At 42.5% G+C, this 22,760-nt stretch overlaps 1 protein-coding gene across 1 annotated transcript; it reads left to right on the top strand.

Moving 5' to 3' along the window:
- The first annotated feature begins 6 nt into the window (after window positions 1-6).
- Window positions 7-20,851, top strand: IRS4 (insulin receptor substrate 4). Its single transcript, XM_009889292.1, has 2 exons — window positions 7-2,941; window positions 20,351-20,851. The coding sequence occupies exons 1-2, from the start codon at window positions 70-72 to the stop codon at window positions 20,353-20,355; spliced, it is 2,877 nt and encodes a 958-aa protein (XP_009887594.1). The 5' UTR covers window positions 7-69; the 3' UTR covers window positions 20,356-20,851.
- Window positions 20,852-22,760: the final 1,909 nt, after the last annotated feature.

Genomic DNA, 22,760 nt, shown 5'->3' with positions numbered 1-22,760 from the left:
GTCAGCCGGCGGGCGGACGCCAAGCACAAGCACATCATCGCCTTGTACACCAAGGACGAGTACTTCGCCATGCTGGCGGAGAACGAGGCCGAGCAGGAGGCCTGGTACCAGGCCATCAGCGAGCTCATGAGCCAGAGCAAGAGGGGCTTCTTGGAGCAGGAGGACCACGCCGATCAGCAGGTGGACGAGGATGACGAGCATTATGGGGCCGCCCTGAGGCCCGGCACCGTCTTCAAGGAGGTGTGGCAGGTCAACGTTAAGCCCAAAGGGCTGGGACAAACGAAAAACCTTACTGGAGTGTATAGGTTGTGCCTCTCCAGCAAGGCCATCCACCTTGTCAAGCTCAACTCAGAGGTGCCCTCCGTTCACTTGCAGCTGATGAATATTCGCCGCTGCGGACACTCGGAGAACTTCTTCTTCATCGAAGTGGGCAGATCTGCCTCCATCGGACCTGGAGAACTCTGGATGCAAGTGGATGATTCTGTGGTCGCCCAGAATATGCATGAGACTTTTCTGGAGACCATGAAAGCTCTAAAAGCCTTCGCAGAGTTCAGGCCCCGAAGCAAGAGCCAGTCTTCTGGTGGCGGTAGTGGTACCAATCCTATCTCCTTCATCACCACTAGGAGGCACTTGGGCAACCTGCCCCCTAGCCAGACGGGCTTGCAGAGAAGATCTAGAACTGAGAGCGTTGCTGGAGGGACTCCTCCTACCACCAAAAGCAGCAACTCCTATCGCTTCAGAACATCCAGTGAAGGAGAAGGAACCATGACTAGACCTTTCAGGTCAGTGACTGGGAGTCTGATCCACCTGAATACTGCGAGGATGAATTTGGGCCGGCAAGAAGGGAGCGGAAGGTATGTGAGAGCCGCTTTCAGCTCATCTTACCACACCAGGTCTGCTTCGCTGCCTGTTTCTCATTTTCCCTCCACTACAAGTCCCATCAGTGTTTCTTCCAGTAGTGGCCATGGCTCTGCTTCGGACATGTTGACCAGGCCTTCTAGTTCATCCGTTTGTGGTTCCCCAAGTGATGGGGGATTTATCTCTTCTGATGAATATGGCTCCAGCCCTGGAGACTTCAGGTACTTTCGGGTCCGGAGTAATACACCGGATTCCCTGGGAAACACACCGCCTATCAGAGAGGAGAATTGTCTGAGTGAGTACATGTCCATGAGCAAGCAACAGGCAGATGATGGCTCAAGAGATGATTATATGGAGGCTGAAAAGTGTCTCAGGAAAAGAACTTACTCTTTAACAAAACCCACTTCTGTAGCAGTGCAGCAGAAGATGACACAAACTACAGCTTCGTTAGATGAAGATTCTGCAGGAAATCATGGACGATTACTTTACTCTGAAACACCAAAATTGAAAGATAACCATGATTCGGAGTACAGTGATGCTAATCTTGAATCCGTATGTAACCAAAGCAGGAGTAAAGCCAGGGATGATGGGTACATGCCGATGATGCCAGGAGTTGCGTCTTCTCTATCCAGCAACAGCGATTATTTGCCAATGACTCCTAAAAGTATGTCTGTTCCAAAACAGATTAACAATTCATGGTCACCCGCTCAGGTTGACTCCAGAGGATATATGATGATGTTTCCAAAGGCTAGCTCTTCACCTGTACGAAGTCCTTTAACTGGATTTGTTTCTAAAGGGAGTAATGAGAAGATCATGAACAATGAGTATATGGATATGTCACCCGGTAATTCCGCTCCAAAGCACCCCGGTGATTCGAATTATATTCACACCGCTTCTGTTTCCAAAGGTTTCAGTTCATATTTTTCTTTGCCCCGAAGCTTTAAGGCATTATCAGGACAAAACGGTGACCACAGTGAATATGTTCCAATGTCTTCACCTGGAAAACTCTTGTATGGTGGACCAGAAAATGTAAAAGGAGTCAACAGCGAGGCTCTGGCTAACGGCATCTCTAAATTGCCGATGGTGAAAGGTTCAGAGGAAGCACTTGTGCAGAACAGGGCTGCTAGGCCCACCAGACTCCCCCTAGGTACACGGGGGAGTAACACTATCCCAAGGATGTATGATCGTACAATTCCACCTGAGCCAGCGAGTCCCGGTGAATATATAAATATTGATTTTAATGAAAAGGCGAGTAATACACCATATTCCTTATCTGCAGAAGGATCGCCGTCATCTCTAGGCTCGAGCAGTGACCACAGACAGTCCCCGCTTTCTGATTATATGAGCGTTGACTTGGATGTACAGTCACCAAAAGCAGCGAAGGAACTGTCCAACTCTCTAACAGATATTTCAATTTATGCAAGTTCCAGTATTCCTAGAAGCCAACCAAATCCTGACTACGCTAGGCTTTCCTTTGGTACTGCTTGTGTTAGCACTGCGAATAACAGGACTGATGACTACACGGAGATGACATTCAACATGGCAGCAACACCACCTCGGCCATTTGCCGCCGAGTCCGATGACGGTGTAAAGATTGATAGCCCTTCTTCCATAGTTAATAGACTGTGCATTGTTGATCGGTATGCTGGTAGCAGTAGCTTCTCTGTTCCTGGCTCTGAACCTCCTATGGGACCGAAAGTGATTCGAGCCGATCCTCAAGGCAGGAGGAGACACAGTTCTGAAACGTTCTCTTCTGCTGGGACTGTGACGACCTCCTCCTCCTTCTTTACTGATAGTAGCAAAAGACACAGCTCTGCCTCATTTGACAATGTATGGTTGAAACCAGATGAAAACATTTCTGATGGTCAGGAAAGCAAAATGTCCAGGGATACCTCAACTGGATTTCAGAATGGCTTAAACTACATCGCTCTGAATTTACGCGATGATCCTATAAGCTGTGAGGCAAGTACAACAGCACCAACTTGCCATCTCCAAAATGGTACTTCAGGTTTGGACAGTGGAGCTTACGTAAGCATAGATTTCAGCAGATCCGATGGTTTGAAGTGTAACGCTGCAAGAAAAGGTTTGTAACTTTAAAAGCGCTTTCCTTTCATGCTTGCTTAACTGTAGGAATTAGATTCTCTACTTAATACTAAAATGTGGTCCCCAGAGTGGGGTAAATGTTTTTTATAACCTTCTGTGTTGTTCTAGTACAACCAGTCTCAGCATAGCGCAGCATCCTCACCGCCTCACAAAGCCGAAAGGGGACATGGTCCTTGGCCAAAAGGATTTATGTGACTCTCCTAGGCAGTTAGAGGTGTTATCAAACTGTCATCTGCCTCAGTTTTTTATAAAAGAATTTTGCTAGTATAAACATTACGCGTATTTCATATTGTAAATTCTTGTTCTAAGGTTATGGTAGCTCTTTTTTTTCCCTTCACTTCTGTTTTCCTCTTCTTCCCTTCTTATAACTAACCAGATGACTTTTCACTTTTTTTTTTTTTTGGTGTGTGAACTTGATATTTTGTAATATGTGTCATGGATAGGGAAAGCTGAAAATGGCTAAATTGGGTTTAGGCATCAAAATTTGGGGCTTAGATCTGTTTCTTTCAATAAATGTAGGGGAAATGCATGTTTTAGCTTTTTTTTTTTTTTTTTCTTCAATGTGCAAATCTGCCTGCATTTGTTTAGTTGAATCTTACGTAAACAGAACTCAGTTTTTTCCCTTGAAGGTTTGGTGTGCTCCTTTTGAGCTCTGGTCTCCAAAGTATCCTTGTGTCCCGCAGAGGAGCCACCTCTGGGTGGCTGAAGAGGGTTGGTGGGGGGCTCCTGCAGTCCATGCCCTCCACCTTCACCACCTTCTAGTAGCGTCTGAGGGCTTAGCTGAGCCGTAACCCTTCCTCTGCTGTACGGAGGGATCTGCCTTTTGCATAGCAGGTGAGGAATGTCTGGAATAGAGGAAAAGCAGGCTCTGAGGGGTGTCTTCCAGGTCTGAAACTTCTGAGAGAAGGCTGGTAGCTTTCAAGTGATCAGTGGTGTGACCCAAGTTAAGGTAATGCAGTTTGAGGTGTGCATAAAAAAAAAAAGGGTGTTGGGGGTGGGGAGAAAGAATATGGGAAAGAGGAGGGACGTTCCTATTCATATGATAAGCTCTGCTCTCATGGTGGGAGCAAAAAACAGTAATTAGCTGTTGGTGGTATTATGCGTGTCCACTGACTGAACAGCAGTGTTTGTGCAAGCGCTGCGTTGCGCTGTGACTTTGGAAGTATAATCCTTGTTTTGGTGTTAGTGACCCACTGAACTCCTTACAGCAATTCACCCACCCGGATAGAAAACCGTACGTGTTGGAACTGATGTTTTCCTCTCTGCGCAAATGTATGCGTAGTCAATAATTGATGAGTACTAAGAGGAAATATTTAATCGCTGTTGGACATTGATATTTGTCTACTTCTCTGTCAACAGAGAAAGCAGTAAAGGGGCAGGCTACTGCTGGCTTTTATATTTTTAACTGCAATCTTAAGCACTGAAATGATAGTTGGCTTTTTTTCTAGTTTCACTTTAAAACGAAGCTTCTAAAGGCAGAAGGTATTGCAGGAGCTTAACATTTTGTAGCCTTTAATAGTGGAAGGTATAAGCCTGACTCAGCTCGCATGCCATTCGAAGTCTGGCAGCACTGCTTGGGGCTGCTCAGAAATGTGTGGTTTGCCTCAGTGTTTTTTTTTCCTCTGCGTTGTTTTGTTGGTTGGAATCAAATTTAGAAGACGTTGAAAGTTGCCAGTCCAAGAAGTGCTTTCTTCCAAAGTTAGTCTTTCAGCACTTCAAAGATTTGTCTGCTAATTCAAAGGCACACTGATTGCCAGAGCTGATTTGTGGTTTGTTTTTTTTTTTTTTCTCTTTTTTTTTTAAAGCACCCCCAAAGACAGCAGAATTCCTACTGGATCTTACTCTCCTCATATGACTAAAATCTGTGTTATAAAGTAAAACTTCTTACAAAATTGACAGGGCAAAAAAAAAGGAGAGATGATATCCTTGCAGCTGTACTGTAAATATTACATTTAAAAATATTTTTCAAGAGATAATGTGTTTAGAAATTGTACTTATGTTAAACATTTTGTTTACTGCTGCTACAGCAAAATATCTACAGCCCTGTGCTTGGGGCTTTTCCCTTGCCTGTTACAAGTTGCAGAGGGGCCAGAGACTTCCAGCTGCTGTTTTTTGCTGTGAATTGAAGCTTTCTGGAAATGAAACATGCATTAAAATGAAGTGGAAGAAACTCTGTGCATAAAAATGTAGGCATTGGCAGGAAATTAAGCATGAGAATAGCAAGAGCTTAGGTTGGTGGCTTTTTTCTAGTCCTAAAAAGAAAAAAAAATAATTATAAACTACTGCTCCAAAACAAGGCGTAACAGTTTTCTATAAAGACAGCATAAAATATTTCTGGTATATAGTAGGAGGGCAGGTGGGGTGTGGGCATTGTTCACTTGTAGGTGGCTTGTGGAGGGGCGAAGAGATTTCGGAATAGTGCAGGCTAAAAGTAGCTTGCCAAATTTGAGTACAGTGTTGTAAATTGGTGGTGTACATTTCTTAAAATTCTTGTTTATAAAGATACCAGCTTTCCTTTGCATGCTGAGTCGTGTCGCTGAGCTATAGCAAGCATTTTAGAAGTCTGTTTTCAGCTTATCAATTTCTACTGCCTTAAAGCTTTTATTTTAATATTTTAAAGGTTTTTCTGTAATCCAGAAAAACACATTCACATTCCATTGTGAATAGTGAAAATAAAGTTTTACTCTTAAACCTGAAGAGGTGTAGTGTGCCTGTGCGTAAGTGATATTTTTAATACCTTTGGAGACTTTTAGCAGAACTGAGTGCTGTCTTTTCTTTCCTTCTACATCCCACTCTTTCGGTCTTTTTGCCTGAAAAATTCTCTGTGGTTAAATACATTCTTAAAGAAAATATTTAGCAGTTGCATTTACCCTTTACTTCCTAGAAAGGACCTATTCCACATTTATTAAATTCTATCAGGTAGAGAACTTTATCTCTTCTCCCTAAACTGCAGTTTTACTGGAAGGAAAACACTTCTCAACTTCGGATTGTTTGCCGTTTTGTTTTGTTTTTGTTTGCTTAAGTGGAATATTGTGTTCTGTGAGTCAGCCGCAGTTCTCCTGGCTGCGGAGGGGGGTAGAGTGATTTCCAATGCATCGCTGCCCCCTCATTGTAATTCCCAAACTACTTCTGCTTCAGGTTCACTGATGGGAATCAAACGTGGTTTTTTTCCCTCCCTTCTCCATTCATGACATAGATGGAGGAGGGGGAGGGCACTGACTTGAACTGGTAAATAGGCCCGACTTGTTAGTAAACTTTTATTTTAGGTTTAGGCAAAATTGAGCTCAGGTTTTATATCGATAATGATGATGATAGAAAGAATACAAGGTTCTGATTTTATTTTTTTTTTAATGCCTGAAGTTTAAAGAGGTCATTAGCAAAACAGTTTCATCACAAAATTGTTACACAATATTGAAGCAAGCGGTTTGCAGTTTTGATTACATGAATCTGAGTCATGAAATTTTGTGCTAGGAGTACAGAACACTAAAGCTACTTCAAACAGGGCTTAGCTAATGTATACCTTGTTATTGGACCTTGTAGAAACTGAGGAGGATAATGAGAATGGGGCGGTAATAAACTGCATAATGGGTCCTGTATAATATGAGTTTCTTCAGACTTAATTAGAAATATTAAACCTGCAAAGATACCCCAAAACCAAAACAGACTGTTCGGAGTAAATGTAACATTCAGCTTAATATCAACCCACCTATTCTACACCCACTCTTTAATCTTATCTCTACCTGACATTCTAACAGTACTCTAAGATATTATTTCAAAAGTTCTCTAAAGTGCAGGATTATAATTTAAATGTTCCTCACCTTTTTAATCCCCCCTGTGCTTGCCTGGGCGAGAGTGTTGTGAACACTTTGGGGAGCGGAGAGGAAGGAAAGCAAGTACAGCTGTGAAGCAAAACTTGTGCTCCAAATTGTCCAGATCCTCTATGGAAACTTGCTTATTTCAAATGCAAAATCCTGAAGAATATAATGAACAATATACACTTTGAGTAATTCAGAAGCTGGAAGTTTTGGCTATTAATAATATAGTAAATTACAGTTTACAGGATACCAGGCAAATAACTGCCCCTTTTGGGTTTCAGACTAGTGGTTTTAAAAGTTTGCTTCAAACTGAGGCTCTTTTGTAGCGGCAGAATACTTAAGGCATAGGCCCATTTAAAAATAACTTGAAGAACCCTACTGAAGCACATCCGAACGCTGCTGTGTGTCCTACATCTTTGAAGTAATGCTGGGATAATAATTCTTTAAAAAAAGAACACAAAAAAAAACCAAACAAAAAAACCCAACCAAACCATTTTAATCTCGCTGTAACAGATGCCACTTTAACAGTCTTGAGTGACTTACAGCTTAAAAATACCCAGGATAACTTTCTCAAGTAGTGTATGAGCTTCTGAAGGCAGAACAGATTTTTGCCGTGCAGCGTGGGAGTGAGCTAATTATGACATATTTGACCAAGAATCAGTTGGGTTTTACTTGTGCTTGGGTGAGAAAAACAGGCAAGAATGTTCCCCTGCCATTGACAGAGAACGCTTACTTGTAGTCGGTGTTGAAATACTTTTGGAAATCAGCTTTCCGGACCCTAAGTCCATAGTAGCAGCGGATGGTCATACGTATTGCTTTTGGAAGTCTAAAATTTCCTGCTTATAGCTGTCGGGTGGGTGGAAGCACCGCTGCAGGATGCGGGGCGTTCTGGGAGTAATCCAGTACCAATTCCAGCTTTTTAAAAAAACTTTTGGTGGAATCTTAAATACATTATTTTATTTTTTCCTCTAAAACATCACATTGTCCGAGGGCCCCTTGTTCCCCGTCGCTTGGGGTGGCAAGTGGGAGTTGCAGAAGGTGTGGGCGCTTACCCAGTCCTTCCAGCGGCCGTATTCCAGCCCGGGAGTACTGGGGTGGTTTGTCACTAGGTATTTCTTAGGGTCTTTTTGTATGTCCAGTGGCATGTTAGCAGTAGGTAGAGTGTGGGTTTGTTTTTTTTTTTTCTCTGCATATGCGCAGTTTTTTATGAAAGGATCTTTAATAAGTTTTCTCGATATTGATTGCTGGGGGGAGGGTTTATGCCTTGAGGTTTTGGATGCTACTAAAAAGAGCTTATAGTACTGTGTTGTACCTTGGTGCCTGTTTTTGTGCTCGGTTTGTGGATCTGTGGTGCTCCCAAAAAACATGCTGAATAGCGTGCAGTATGTTGATTGCCCTAACAAGTTTGTTTTTCTGATCCGAAGCGGGAAACAAACTCTACAATTTTATTTTAAGTAGTGTTGTGATCAAATGTGGCATTCTTCAACTCAAAGGAAAATGGAGGGATAAAACTGAAAGGCAGGTGAGAGAGTCCAGAGTTCTGGGGCCTGGAGGTGTATTATTACTGCTATTTTGTCCTAAAAATGTAGCATTATCTTATGACTCATCCTTAAATGGTATGTAATGACTTGGCTAGAGGGCTGTCCTGTGGCCCACCCTGTGAATTTGCTGTTTGACTTTTTTTTCATGTTTAACTTTTGGATATTAAAAACAATCCAATGATCAAGTTGCACTGTTGTCTTACAGGTTAAAGCAATGACTGGGGGAAAAGGAAAAAGTACGTTCTCGTTTTAATCAAGCCCTGTATCTCTGTAAAGGTCACTCAGCTTAGGGACGGTTACGATTTAGTTGCGAACCTTGATCAATAGGGATTTGTGACATAGTTGAGGGCAGTGGGAACACAAAGGTAAATTAGCCTGATTCATCAAAGGCATTTCAGAGGGATTGCTGAGTATCTTATCTAAATGATCTGGAACATGTAAGTGTTTGGATTTGTGGAGATTTTGCTTCAGGTGTAGCATTACCCCAAGAGCAGCAGTGTAGTAGACTGTTAGCAAGAATTTTCTGCCCTGGTTAAGTCATGAGCTGTATCTTAAGGGGCAAAGGTTGCTTATTTCAAAATATTATTTTTCTGTTAATTTAACTATGTGGCTGGATGCTACCAATTCAGACGGGGGGTGTGTGCGTGTATACCTGTGTGTTGTGTGCCAGTGATTTGTGAGTTAAGTGTAAGGTCTAATCTTTTTTTAATCTTCTGAGAAGAAAGGGTCTTTGAAAGAGATGACTTATATGATGAAATTAATAGAGTTAAGATGTGGCTATAATTCCGAGGTGATGATACAATTTAATGTGACTCAAAGAACTGAAAACTTTTAAATTGCTAGTAAAAGATGAATAGTGCTTGTGTTCACTCTATAGTATATGTATATTATGAACTAATATAAATATAAAATTGAATTATCATTTAGGGCATAAAATAGGTAAGAATAGTGTTTCCTTTTTGCTAGGGCATGAAAGGCTTATAAATATGCTACCGATGTGGAGAAAGGTTTCCCTTTTAGTGGAACAGGATTTTTGTGGAATGACTGAGGATATCAAAATGTTTTTTTCTTTTTCTGAAAATCATGGGGAATAATGCCAAAAGGTGTGCAAGAAACCTGGTGAAATTTGCTTCTAAGTTTGAGGCACTAATGAATGATACTCTCCTTCCACAGGGAAGAGTGCGATTCTGTTCCCATGCTCGTGCCCAGCCAGCTCACTTTATGGTTTGTGGCTCTTGCTGAAGAGCTGAATTTGCAGTATAGCTTTTTTTGATGCTGGATAGCCTGAGCCTGAGGGTTTTTTTGGGAACTAGTGCTTCTTTGCACACAGATCTCTTAGGCTACCAGGAGCTTGGAGAGTTCTTAGTGACAGTGAAGCAGATGTGTCATTAGGTATCTGAGAACTTACTGCACACTGGACCAAGAAAAGTTATTCATGTGAGCCATGGGGTACCTTATTTGTATGAAAACTCTGTTTAAGCTATTGACAGCATTGGCATTTCCATGACGACTGTGGCACCTTATCGACAATTGAGCTAAAGACAAAGACAAACCAGCAAATTTTGCAGAAAGGCTGCTCCTGGGTTACTTAGACAAGAGCCTGTTTGTGGGTGGGTTGGCCAAGGGCTTTCTTCAGCACAAGTTGGATGCAGGTAGAACTTCCATCAATACAAATGAAAGAACATGCTTTAAGTCTAAAACAATAAAGTTTCTTAAGTCTAAACCAATATGGGTTAAGGGGCCAAAAGGATACTGTTTGCTGTATGTTTTTTTTTTTTTTTTTTAATTAATCTCCTAGAAAATATTGCAAGTTGTTTGGGTTTTCAGTAGTAACATCTACTGTTGAATTCAGACTTCCAGAATGTTTGATTTTTGTTACGTGAAACACTTTGGGAGGTATTTGCCATCTATATTTAACTCTGTGGTGTTTTTGGGGGGTGGGGTGAGTGGGTGTTTTGTTTGTTTGTTTCTAGAACAAGATGTTTTTAAATTGGAGATTGTGAACAGGAAATCAGTTAGAAATGAGTTGAAAAAATGAACAGATTCGATCTTGAGGTCATTCAGACAACATTACAGCAGTGAGCCTGTTAATGAAAGCTTGTTGCTGCAGATGTGATCTCTGCTGGTTGCAGAACCTGTGCAGGTAGGCAGGACCGAGGGCCCCTGTACCGTGCCACAAATGTAAATGTGTCGGTCCCCATCCGAAGGAGCTTACAATTTACAAGATGAAACTGAAGAGATGGATGAAACTTAATGTGCTGGGGTGGAGAGTACGATAAAGATCAAGGCTGCTGCCATTGGCAGAGTGGAGATAAGAGTCAGCCTCGCAGAGAGATAAAAGGCTCCTGAGCGCGGTTGCGGGAGAGGAAGCTGGTAGAGGCACTTGGAAGGGTATGCACGCGGCAGGGAGTGATGGAAGGTAGCGAGCTATAAATACAGTGGTTGTAATGGTTTAAATGACTTGAAAAGAATGAGGTAAATGTCAGAACACTGGCCAGGATATTAATCTTGGCAAGAGGAATGTGGGCCAACATGTATCTCCGAGTTAGGAGCATGTCCCAATGCTTACTTCTCCCTTTTAGATGTGGAATGTGATAATTTTTTTTTCCCTCTTTTTTTCCTTTTTCCTTTCTGTAAGTTAGTTTTCCTGCAGCCATGTGACTGATAGATTTGGCGCAAGCAGGGGTGCGGGAACGTGTACCGGAGCACAGGATCACCCTGTGCAGCATCCCTAGGCGGTTAATGTCCCATGGACCTGCATCCTCTCTTCTTGGTGAGACTTTGCTCCAGAAGCAGCGAGGCTGATGGACCTGCCTTGGCATTTCTACGGGTTCCTTCTTGGTTTTGCAGGGGCTTTTTAGGTGGCATCTCTGGGATTCAGGCAACGTTCTGGCATTGGGGAGGAGGCAGCAGTGTGGCTTGGGAGATACAGTCACCTCTAGGGTTTGTAACCAGTGTGTTGGAGCATTGGGAGTCCAGCTCCAAACAGGGAGGTCATGATGGCACCTGCCCGTCGCTGCTGCGGTGCTTTTGGCGGCAGAAGCTGAAGTGCCAAACGATAGCTTTGACAGGAGAAAGTTATGTTATTTCTGTGTCGGTGGATCAGGTTGAACAGACACTGTAGTGGTTGTGGGTGAGTCTGGAAGTGGTGGCAGCAGCCAGGCTTGGTTCGCTGTTGAGGGTGTAAGTGATGGAAATATTAATGTTGATGTGTTCCACAAGGTAAACACTAAACAAGAGTTGCACACTGTTGATTGAAACACAGTTTAACTCCGTCCTCTGTCCTGAGCTGCTCCTGGCAGCTGGAGGTCCTGTCCTTGGCTCTTGTGCATGTGCTGTGGTTTGAGAAGACCTCGCTTTGCACTTGCGGTGCAGTCTGAGTAAGCCAGAGTTTGGGGATCCTAATGTTAATGAGCACTCAACAATGTGATAATTAGAAAATGTAAAAAAACTGATGTGTGCCACTGCTGTGTGTGGTAGCACATAGTGGCTGATAGCAAAGATTTTTTTTTTTTTTTTTTCTTCTTTTTTTTGTCCAGGCACGCACAGGGAAGAGATATGGCTGAGGAAGGTGTAACTGTTTGGGTATGTGGCCGTGTAGTAACTTTCTGCCTTTGACAGTCATTTATGGCAACAGAGGTGAAAGAAAAAGGTAGTGCTGAAGGTGTTCAAATGTGGATGGCTAAAGTGGTTGGGAAGAGCAAAGCGATGAATTAGGAACGAATTTTTCACAGAAAGAGTGGTCGGGCATTGGAATAGGCTGCCCAGGGAGGTGGTTGAGTCCCCATCCCTGGATGTGTTTAAGAGCCGTTTAGATGTGGTGTTGGGGGATATGGTGTAGGGGAGAACTTTGTAGAGTAGGGTAGATGGTTGGACTCGATGATCCCAAGGGTCTCTTCCAACCTAGACAGTTCTGTGATTCTATGAATTAGAACAGGTGAAACTTTCTGTAGAAAGGAAATAACAGGGAAGGTGGTTTGAAGGGTGGGGAGCTGTTTCGTTAGTCCTGAGTGGCACTGTCCTTTCTCTTAGTTGTGTTTATAGTAGTTTTGCTCACTCAAACTGTAGAGGAAGAGCAGGGCAGGCATATGTAATACTTCCCCACAAACGTACACCCGGCCTCTGACTTTTTTAATTTTTTATTTCAGCTTGGGGGATTTCCTGAGCCTGATGTAGTTTGTCTGTTTTATAATCCTGTATGGATCTTTAATCCAAGTACTTTTCCAGTCTCTCTTTGATCCTGTGTGAACTCCTTTGTATCCCCAGCAGCCGGCGGTCAGTCCGTACACGCTGCGTGCAGACCTCTCTCTATTTTGGACCCTGCTCCTCACCAGCTTTGTTTGGCAGCCCCTAGTTTGTGTATTGGAAGAGATAACGAACGCTATCTCTTCTCTCCATGCCACTTAGGATTGTGTAGATGCTGTGTCCCCCTCTGCCATACACTTAGCCAGGGCGCTGTCAGCAGCTTCCTGTACTGCACACAGCAGGGATGATGTGGTGCAATATTTATTATTTTAATTTCCTGATATATCCTAATACTTCTCTGCAGGCTGAAGGTCAGTGGTACCTGGCTGTTCCTCACTGGGAAGCTGTTTTGCGTGTTTCATGAGTTTATCTGCACTCCTCAGAAACTCTTCCAGTTATTCCAAGCCCTTTTTGAATGAGGACACCGGTGCCGTGCGTGCCGTTCAGCGTTTTCTTTCCGATTCACTTCCTAACAGTTCTTAACGTCCAGCCTGGGGCAAGAGCACAGGCAGGAAATATATTCAATATATTCCTCCCTATTGGCACTTCAGGGCTCCTGACCTTTGTCATGAGAGCAGAGTGAACTGTAGCAGGTGGGGTTGTCAAAAGCCACACAAACAAGATTTTTTTTTTTTTTTTAAGCTAAAATTTACCTATGTTTTTTGCAGTTTAGGAGGTCAGCTGTAATATCTTACATACTTGCCATGAGAATGCTTTTGAAAAAGCAGAACTTTTTTTTTTTTTTATTCTTCTGCAAAATGAAAATCTGAAATTTTGAACTTCTATGTGCTTTTAAGTGGAGAAAAGTTAATTTTTAGTATTGGCTTGCTATATTATAATTGAAGTTTAGTTTAAAAAAACCCCACACAAACAAACAACAAAACAACCAACCAAAAAAAACAACCCCAAAAAACCCCAACAACTTCTTGTCAAGCTGTCTGGTGCAATTTGAGTTGATCTCAGGGCCCTGCCAAAACTGCGTGCAGGTTTCCTAGTTCTAGGAATAGTATCAGTAAAAGAGATGAAATTAGGGAGTGTGCATGAGGCCTTCCTAGAAACAACACTGCTGTTTATTAAAACAGAAAAAGAAGCCACTGTTGCAAAAGATAAGGCGCTTTGGCGAAGTGAATAAAAATGATCTTAAAGCATGGGAGAGTTTTTTTAGCTCATGAAATTGCGAAGCACTAAGAATAGCAGAATTAACAATTGCGGTTAGAGATTATTTGTAAGAGTAACTCTCTTCTACATTTTAGAAATACAGCTTGAGGAGGAATCTAATTTACTGGGGTGTGTTTTTACCAGTTGCTGTGTTTAAATAGTTTATCCAATGAAAAGTCGGTCATGTAACAGGTTTTTTTAAAACAAATTTTGCCTTTTTTGCTTGTGGAAAGTCAGTAAAATTGTAGGTACAAAATATATTCATCAGCTCAATTTGAGCATAGGTTGTTTGTTGTTATTGAATGAAGAAAGTCCATGGAATATGTGTTTAATGGTAAGCACGTAGTTCAAGACATTTCCCAAATAAGGATGTCTTTTGTGTCAGGGCCACGTTTGGGTTACCCAGGTACAGTGACCGCCTGTGCAGTCCCCACAGCAGATGTGTCCGATTCTCTGATTTATATCTGTAGACTTGGGGTCTGCGGGTGCAAATTAAGAAGGAATTCTGCTTTTCTCAAAAAACACCACTTGCCTCTAGCAGGGTCTAAAGCTATGCCTTACAACTCAAACAGGACAGTGACACAGGGTAGTAAGCGTGTATCTGGTAAAAACTGGGGCAAAAAAAAAATTCTCATTAGTTTGTGAAGAATGCGTCTGGGAAAACTACCTCCCTCCCCACGACCTGTGTGCCATGCGGAAGGCTTGAAATGTAATACATGGCCGTGCTCCTGCCCTGTCCTGGTGGGGCCAACAAAATGCTTTTGGACACGCACGTTGTGTCCTGAGGTTGTGCTGGGATCGGACGCGTTCCTGAACAACAGGAATATTGTGTGGCCGTGTGCATGAGAAAGTCTGGGGCTGTTCGGCTGCTTTTGATCTGCGTAAGTCGGATTAATTCCCATTTCCCCCTAACCTGAAGTTCAGGAAATTGAGAACTTCAGTAGTGTTCTCCAGAAAGCATTAGGCTGTCTTAGTCTTTGACATGGAGATTTTAATCATTTAATTATCTTAAATTAATATATTCTGTAAGCAAAGCTTTTATCCTTTTAGGAATCGGTTGCAGAATTATGTCGGTAAAAGCCTTTCCTGTAAAAACAGATATTATTTAGGATGGATTTCTTTGCGAGAATTAGGATATGACTGCTACGTTCTTAAAACCTCTTGGTTTGTTTCAAAGTGGCCTGACTTGTATGACCTTAATAACTCAGATGCAGGAAATGAAGTGTAAATTGGATATATTCTCCTCTTGATACGTTTTCAAATGGAACACACTGGGTTTGCAATCCAATGAACTAAGACTAATCTAATCCTCTGCCCCTAATTTTTATAAAACTATACATTACTTTGCATACAAAATTTGCAGAGCACTTTCTCAGTGTGTCCCTTAATTTGAAACAAAACATTTTTGAGCAATGGCATGCTGCCATCCTATTTTAAATATTTGCCCTCTTAGTTTTTCTTCTGCTCTTGCAGTCCTTTTCATCTGATTGTTTGTTCCTCAGAAAGTTTTGAACAGCTGTGTGTAGTTTTATCATCTGATCCCATCTTACAATGATGACTTTAAATAGAATTGTGTAACAAAGAGAACATTTTTCAATTTTCTAAACTTTGCTTATATATTTTGAGAGGTGATCTGTGAAAATGTTTGGATGTTTTCTGGACTCATTTTTTATATTGAGTGTTCACAGGAAGTTGAATTCTTATTGTTCTCAATATTCTGAAGCAGTAGAGCTCAATTTTGAATAAAGGCTGAAGCTTTTGTGTAGAATCTGTTAACGGAGCTGAAGTTTGAATAAATAGAAAAGCCCAGTTTAGGGGGCTATGAAAACTACTTAGAATAGTATATTTCTGGGCTGCTTCAAAAGTGCAGAAGTTTTTTTGAGTTCAAATTTTTGCTGCTTGTTTTGTTGTAATGATCAGTTATCAGATTTTGAATTTTTTTTTTTTTTGGGGGGGGGGGGGGTAGATTGAGCAGATTTTCTTGGAAGAGCTCATGACAATCCAGGAAGGGCAGTGTGTTTACACTGCAAGGGAAAGTTATCTTCAAACTTGTCACATCTGATCTGGCCACTGAGTTTTATTTGGTGGCATTAATGTTTTGAGAACTCCGAGGGACTGATGGGCTGCTTCGTGAGCATTGTTCCTCTCTGCCCAGCTAGTTCACATTGCATAATTTTGTTTTCCTTTCGGAAGAGTTGTTTCATCAATTTCTCTGACAGCGTCCTTTACTGTTCAATCAGTGAGTCAAACACACTTACACGGTGTGCGTAATAAAATCCTAATCTGGTTTTGATTGTTGATCAGCAATTCTCATATTTGTACTATTAAAGTAGAAAATTGTTGGCTGATGAATCTTATATTATGAAGACTGAAATAAGATCATCCAGCTTCGCAGAAGCTGTGGTGTTTTCTTTGAGCGCTTCATGTCCTCCATTAGTTTGCCTTCACCCACTGGCTAGTCAAAAGATGAAAGAAGATCAGGTGTGAGAGAGAAGGGCCGCCGAGGAGCTTAATGTGTGAGTGCTCTTGCAACCTCATTAACTAAACCCAGGTCACTTCTTAAAGATCCCCATCCCTGGAGGTGTTCAAGGCCAGGTTGGACGGGGCTGTGAGCAACCTGGTCTAGTGGGAGGTGTCCCTGCCCACGGCAGGGAGGGTGGAACTGGATGATCTGTAAGGTCCTTTCCAACCCAAGCCATTCTATGATCCTTCTGGCAAGGAACTGCAGAGGTGGAAATCCACAAACGGGCTCTGGGTATCAGCAGCACGACAGACATTGGCCTTGTTCTCACTTACGCTAAGCCCATTTTACACCTCTTTGACTAATAACTTCTCTTCTGGTGTATGTGCATGTGCGGTGCTTTCACACAGCTGGGTACAGGTCCCTCTGCATAAACGAAACTCGTGCTCTGTTGGCACCGAGGCTCCTGCTTGCTCCCTGCGGGCAGCCGTAGCAGTCGAATGTGAGACGCAGTTTGGTGGATGGTGTAGCACAGATCATCTGGGAGGATGTGGTGGGGGAACCTATGTCAGCTGGAGCTCCTACAGCTTCCTGGTGCAGCAGTCGGTATCAGGGCTTGTGAGTCTGGAACCTGTCCCTGGCTCTGCTGGATACCCCACTCGCCCCTGAACGCAGACTCCGCTGGTCATGATGTGGGATTTCTTTGATGCCTGGAGGTTGGTGATGGGTGACCTGTGGGCCTTTTTGGCTGTGGTCCCATAGTGAGGAACGGACTCGTGAGTACCACCCTCACAAATGGTGGTGACTGCACACGCTTTGTGGGAGGGATGTTGCATGACCTCGGTCTTAGATTTCAAAGGGCATTTTTTTTAATGTGGTCAAGTTTCATGAGGTTCTTTTTGCCTTTTCTGTCTGATAGTGATATATGTGTTCACATACATACATATATCAATTTGTATCTATCTCTCTATATAAATGCTTGATGATTTATCCCCAAAAAGAGCGGATGATTCAGGGCATCAGCCAGCTGTACTGCTTATTTACAGTTCCCACAGTTCTCTTTTAGCTTAAAAATGAAGATGAGACATGCTGAAGTATGGTTTATAGTTGTGAGGAGAGTGGGGACAAATGAATGAGATGTTGTTTAAGAAGCAGAGTTTTGGGAAGGGGGATGCTGCAGGGAGGTCCCGAGCTTGCCTTTATGCTGGTGTAAAACTGTGTTTGAGCCAGGACATCCAGGGAATTTGTAAGCTGTAGTGAAGCTTAGTTGAGGATACTTTCTTCTGGTTTCTTATAAATCAGTCTGTGTTAGTCTGGGCTCTGATTGGAGTTACCTGGTGAACTTGCTTTCGAGTTGGTTGTCGTGCTGCCTCCTGAGTTATGCCAGGTTTGCTCACAGAATCAAAGTCAGGAGTTAAGCAGGTGGTAGGTTTTTTTTTTTTGCTCTTAAGCTCTTCCCCTTCCCCTCTGAGTATCTTAAATGTAACGGGGCACAAGTTCATGAAAGTTTTCAAAAAGTTCTAGGTATAAATACTGAGCTCTGCCACGTGGGATAGTCAGATTCAAACAACTGGGCCTTTGCTCTTTAAAACATTTTGGGGATACGCTTGGGGAGATTAGAATAACTTGTCAAACAGCTTTCAGGTGTGCCTTGTGTGTTAGGCGTGGAGGAAAAATGTCCTGACAAAAGCAGAGACAGTTTTTGAAGTTCCTTTTATGTAAGCCTATAGGTCCACAGCAAGGAAAGGAGGGGGGATGCTGGTAAATGTTAATTTTTCCTGAATATAAGTTTAATGTAGAAGCTTTAACTGTTTCAATGTTTGACTTGCCTGCATTGCTGAGGTGTGAGTCGTTGCAAGCTGTGGTGCATATTTTCATCCTTTGGTCCTACAACAAAATAATATTTTTCTAAAGAGGAAAACGATTTCAAAAATAATAGCTTGACTTGGCTTTTGTGAAAACAAAGCCATCGCTAACCACATCACGCTCTGTGTGTAACAAGCAATAGCTTTCCGTAGTGATCTTATGATGTCTGTGAAATAATACCAGTGGAGATTGTTGAGTTGTGGGTGTATTTTGGCTGTCCCTTCCTTGAATTGTGGAAAACCAAGTTACTGTATTTTTGAAATTTTTTGAAATACATATTTGAAAAACGAAACTCAGGAACCCAGACCTTGGTGTGGGTTGTGTAGGGATCAAAGGGAGTTTCCTCTGAAGCCGAAGGACCCCTCTGTACTTCCGCACAGCTTCCAGCCCTGCCCTGGCCTTTGCTTCTTCTCCGTCTCTGGAGCTGTGGGCAGCCTTTGCCGAGAGCTGGGGCTGGCAGAGCTGCTCAGTGCAGCTCAGCTGAGCTTGGCTCTTTGTTTCTTTTCTTCCTTTCTTTTTCTTTTGAAGGGACAGTATTTTTAGCTGGGTGGAAATCAGAACTTCTCTAACTTAGGGTGGAGTTAGTGCGTGCATACTGCATGATTGGGTATGTAAGTAAACATACAGGTTTGCATTATTATACATAATGCGCTTGTTCTTCAGATGGTCACACTTTCTTCAGCGTATTTCTCTGGTAGAGGCAGTGAAGCGCTATGCTTTCTTTAGCAATGAGATTTATCCAATTTCCTTGTGACCCTGCAGAAAGGCACAGGCAGGATTAAGCTCCGAACACCCTTCTTTCCTTCCAGTGGGCCACACTGCCATCGCTGTGCTTCGTAATGAAATATTCCCCATGTTGCAGTTCTTCCGGATGGTGCTGAGCTGTCCCAGAGCAGTGAGAGAGCTTGTACTGCATGGCTTCGAGGGGGGGAAAGTAGGCTACGTTTCTGTATTTGATGTTTTCTGGACTGATCTCTCACACTAGCTGTTGTTTCTCAATGAGAGCAACCTGCTGTTTCCTTCTGCCCTGGAACGCCAGGAGACGGATCCTGCAGACAGGAACCTCAGACTTTGAAGAGGAGGTGACCAAAGGCACCTGACTGGCAGAGGACAGTGCCCTCAGCCTCGGCCGAGAGGACAAAGGTGGTGGGAGAGGACAGTCTGTCAGGACTGGGAGACAGCGTAACCCACGATTTGGCTTAGTGCCCCCCCAGACTGAAAATTAGTGTTCATGCTGGTTCTGGGGGTGGAAGGGGTTTTGAAGTGAGCTGAAAAGTGACTTTTCAGATTTTTCAATTTGTGTTCACACGGCTGCAGAAAGCATTCACATCCCCTTCAGCCGTTTTTTCTGTGTCAGGAGCCTTTCGAGGCAGTCTCACCTTGCCGTGCCCGCGGTGACGTGCAGAGCTGGCCGCCTGCTTCGAGGTCACCCGCTCTCCTATTTCCATTTCTGCCTCGTCACCTGCCTGTATCTTTCTGTAATACCAGATTATATTTTTTCCCCCTCATTTTACCAAGCACTCTGTATTTCGCCTTTCCCAGTGGGTTTGAAGCCCCTGGCTTCTGCCAGCAGCAGTCCCGGTGGCTGTCTGCCATAGCTATGTGCCTCTGTGCCCTGTGTCGCCTTTTAGTGAGACTCTCTTGAAAAAAGAGAAAACTACGCTCTGAGGTGTTTCTTCTTCTAACTAAACTAAGCTTTTTTCCTGAAAAGTTGAGAATGGGGCATGTAGCTGTGGTGACTTTGCCACTCCTTGCTTGGAGCCGGAGTTGCAGGGAGCGTTTGTGTTGTGGTTCTGGACCTGCTGTGGATGGGAGGGTTCACCACAACCCTAATTAGGTCTGGGTGATCAGAACTACTCCCCGTTTATCCTGCGCCACCCACGCAGTAAGAGCCTCTGCTAGGCGCATCGCCCGGTGCGCTGAGGGGATCGACATCTCCTTAAATGAAATATTGACGGTGAAATCGGTGCTGGGCAGCTGTAAGCCGTGGTCTTTCCCACGGCGCCTGGACTGGCAGCGCGGTGCTGGCTGCCGCCCCAGCTCCTGCCCAGCGGATGCATGGCAGCGGCTCTTTGGTGCGTGCTTTAGCCTACGGAGTTCTTCCCGATGGCTCAGGATTTCCAAGCAGGGTATCACCTGGTAGTGCCCCCTCCCTCCGTGAGGGACCAGTGTTCTGCGTTCGGCAGCTGTCACTTCTGCAATGGAGGAGCTCCATGTATTCGCATCACTAGAAAACAATTTTTTCCAATATAACTTGCCTTTAAAATGTCACTGACTTTTTTTCTTTTTCCCCTCCTTTCTAGACTGACGGCATTGCCATGGAAACCATTGTTGGAGAGAAGACTTTTCTGCTGGTAACTCCAGAAACTGTGTGGTGCTTTTGGAAGCAAAGCTCAGCTCCAGCCGGCTACTTTCATTTCCACCAGCACGGACATGGACACACATCCTTTTAATTAATTTTTTTCATAGACATCAGCTCTCTCTACAGTTGAATTAATTTGAATTGAGATTTTTTTCATAGCTGTGCTTTGGTGATGGAATTTGGTCTTTCATGTCCTATCTATTTGGGAGGCAGTGTGAATGCTAATAGGAGATCCCTGTACGCCCCTTTCTTCCTCCTGTCTCTCCCATTATTTTTTTTTTTTTTTATTTATATTCTGAGAAGTCAAAGCTGGTTTCTGATTGTCTGCTTAACATGGGTTTTGCTTCTCTGGTACATTAACAAGTGGTTAGCTTAAAACATGTATTGTTTAGAAATATTTTGGCAGGTCAGGACTGTTTCAGGTGGAAGGACGGAGGGAGGGAGAGGTGCACGTTGGTTTGAGGGGTGAACTCGTGGGACTGAACTGCTCGGGGAAGGAGACGCCTCTTCTGCCTTTTTTTTTTTTTTTAAGGTTTTGCTTTTATGGTACAAGAGGTATTTCTTGATCATAGGCTAGAATATTTTAAATCGGATGTCTGTCAGAGCTTAAACTGAATTTTTTTTCTGCTCAGAATTTTGGTATGTACAAAGTAGGATTAATGGGCTGGTTGTCTTGTAGATTGTTTTTGTTCTTACCCTCAAGATACTTGTTTATAAATACGAATTGTGTAAAATGAGGTTTTTGTTCATGCATTCAAATGGAGAACTGCAGAGTCGAATCCAGCGTTTGTGACTTCTGCATTATATCTGTCAGCTGTAGCTTTTTAAAGTGAAACCACCCTAATTGATCTTACTTTCAACCAAAGCCCCATTTTTAATTTGGGACTATTTTTGGTTTTTCTTCCTGGCATAATGGGGAAAAAAGTAAAATGTTGGCTTGTAAATTGTCTTTATCCCACTTACAGAAATGCGAACAATGACTATTTGACATTTTTAAAATAAGCCCTAATTTTTCTACAATTTAAGTGCTTCACTCTTGTACTGAATTTTTTTTTGGGGTTGAAATGAATTTGGGTTTTTAACACCGCTATGAATTTAAAGAGCGTGACACTAGTCGTTGGTACATGCAATGTATAACAAAAGGCACTGACGATTAATAAAGGGTTTAGAAGTGGTACACAAATCCTCATGCTGTACTGCACCACACAGCTGGTAATCCTCTACTTTGTATATTGTACAACTGATTTGTCAGGCTGCCTCACCTCCAACATACAACCTTTAAATTGCGAGTACAGTTTGTATAACAAATTAGACAGCGTCAACCTTGATTCTTTGATGACGTGTACCCAAATCTATTTTTAAGGAGTATTAAAATGTACACGTCACTAAAACGTGAAAACTTTTTTTTGGGGGGAAACATGGTACCAATCCGTTTACGCAGTGTTTAGTGACAGGAAAAACTGTTGCTACAGGGTTTAAAAGCACAGAGCTGGTTTTGATTCTGGAAGAGAATTTTAAGTTGGTACACAGTTCCTTGTTGCTGCTAAACATACACTAGTTAAAACTACGACCACTGTTACAGACCACGATACTGTCTTGCCATAAAGCTTTTGTTTGGTCTCGTAAATTAATAATGCAATATGTAGACAGCTTTTTATAAAGCTTTACATCTTTTCTAAGAAATCAAAATTTGGATGAAGATAGTTCTAAACATTTAATGTGAAAGGAAAAGGTTGTTTTGAAGAAATTTGTTACATACTTATTTCATATTAGATCCCTGAGGCTGCCATTGTACAATATACAGCACTGATTTAATAAATGCTGAATAAATAAGTAAATGGGTAACCTCAAGTATAGTGGTACAAATACTAATAGGTACGGCATAATAAATATGCAATCTTTTTGAATCTCTTAGTTTACAGCAACTAATTTATTCAGTATTGTGCTGGAAGAACATTTTCAGATGATGTAAAACATATCACTATATATACTACCTTCCAGCTACCCGTTTATGCTGCTGTATAGTACAAAAATACCAATGATAGAACAATGTTTGTCCTGTAAATTTAATTTGATATTGGACAGTTATTGTCTGTACAAACTAAAACATATATGGTTGAAACTGTTCATTATATTTGCTATTTCTGCTTCACAGATCTGTTTTAAAGTTGAGCTGATTGATCTGGCTTTGTCTTCCATTGTAAATATTGTTATGTTGTTTTCTTTGTAAAACACATCGCGTTTGCGGTTTTGGGAGACTGGCTTGAAGCTCTGTATAGTGTTTATATTTATCTGACTTGGCTTTCCATAGAGCTACTTGCAGTAAATACGTGTTCATGTAGCTCTGTGTC

This window comes from Charadrius vociferus, unplaced genomic scaffold, assembly GCF_000708025.1.
Source record: "Charadrius vociferus isolate BGI_N301 unplaced genomic scaffold, ASM70802v2 scaffold7, whole genome shotgun sequence".
Lineage (NCBI taxonomy): Eukaryota > Metazoa > Chordata > Aves > Charadriiformes > Charadriidae > Charadrius > Charadrius vociferus.
This window is presented reverse-complemented; position numbering and strand designations above follow the sequence as displayed.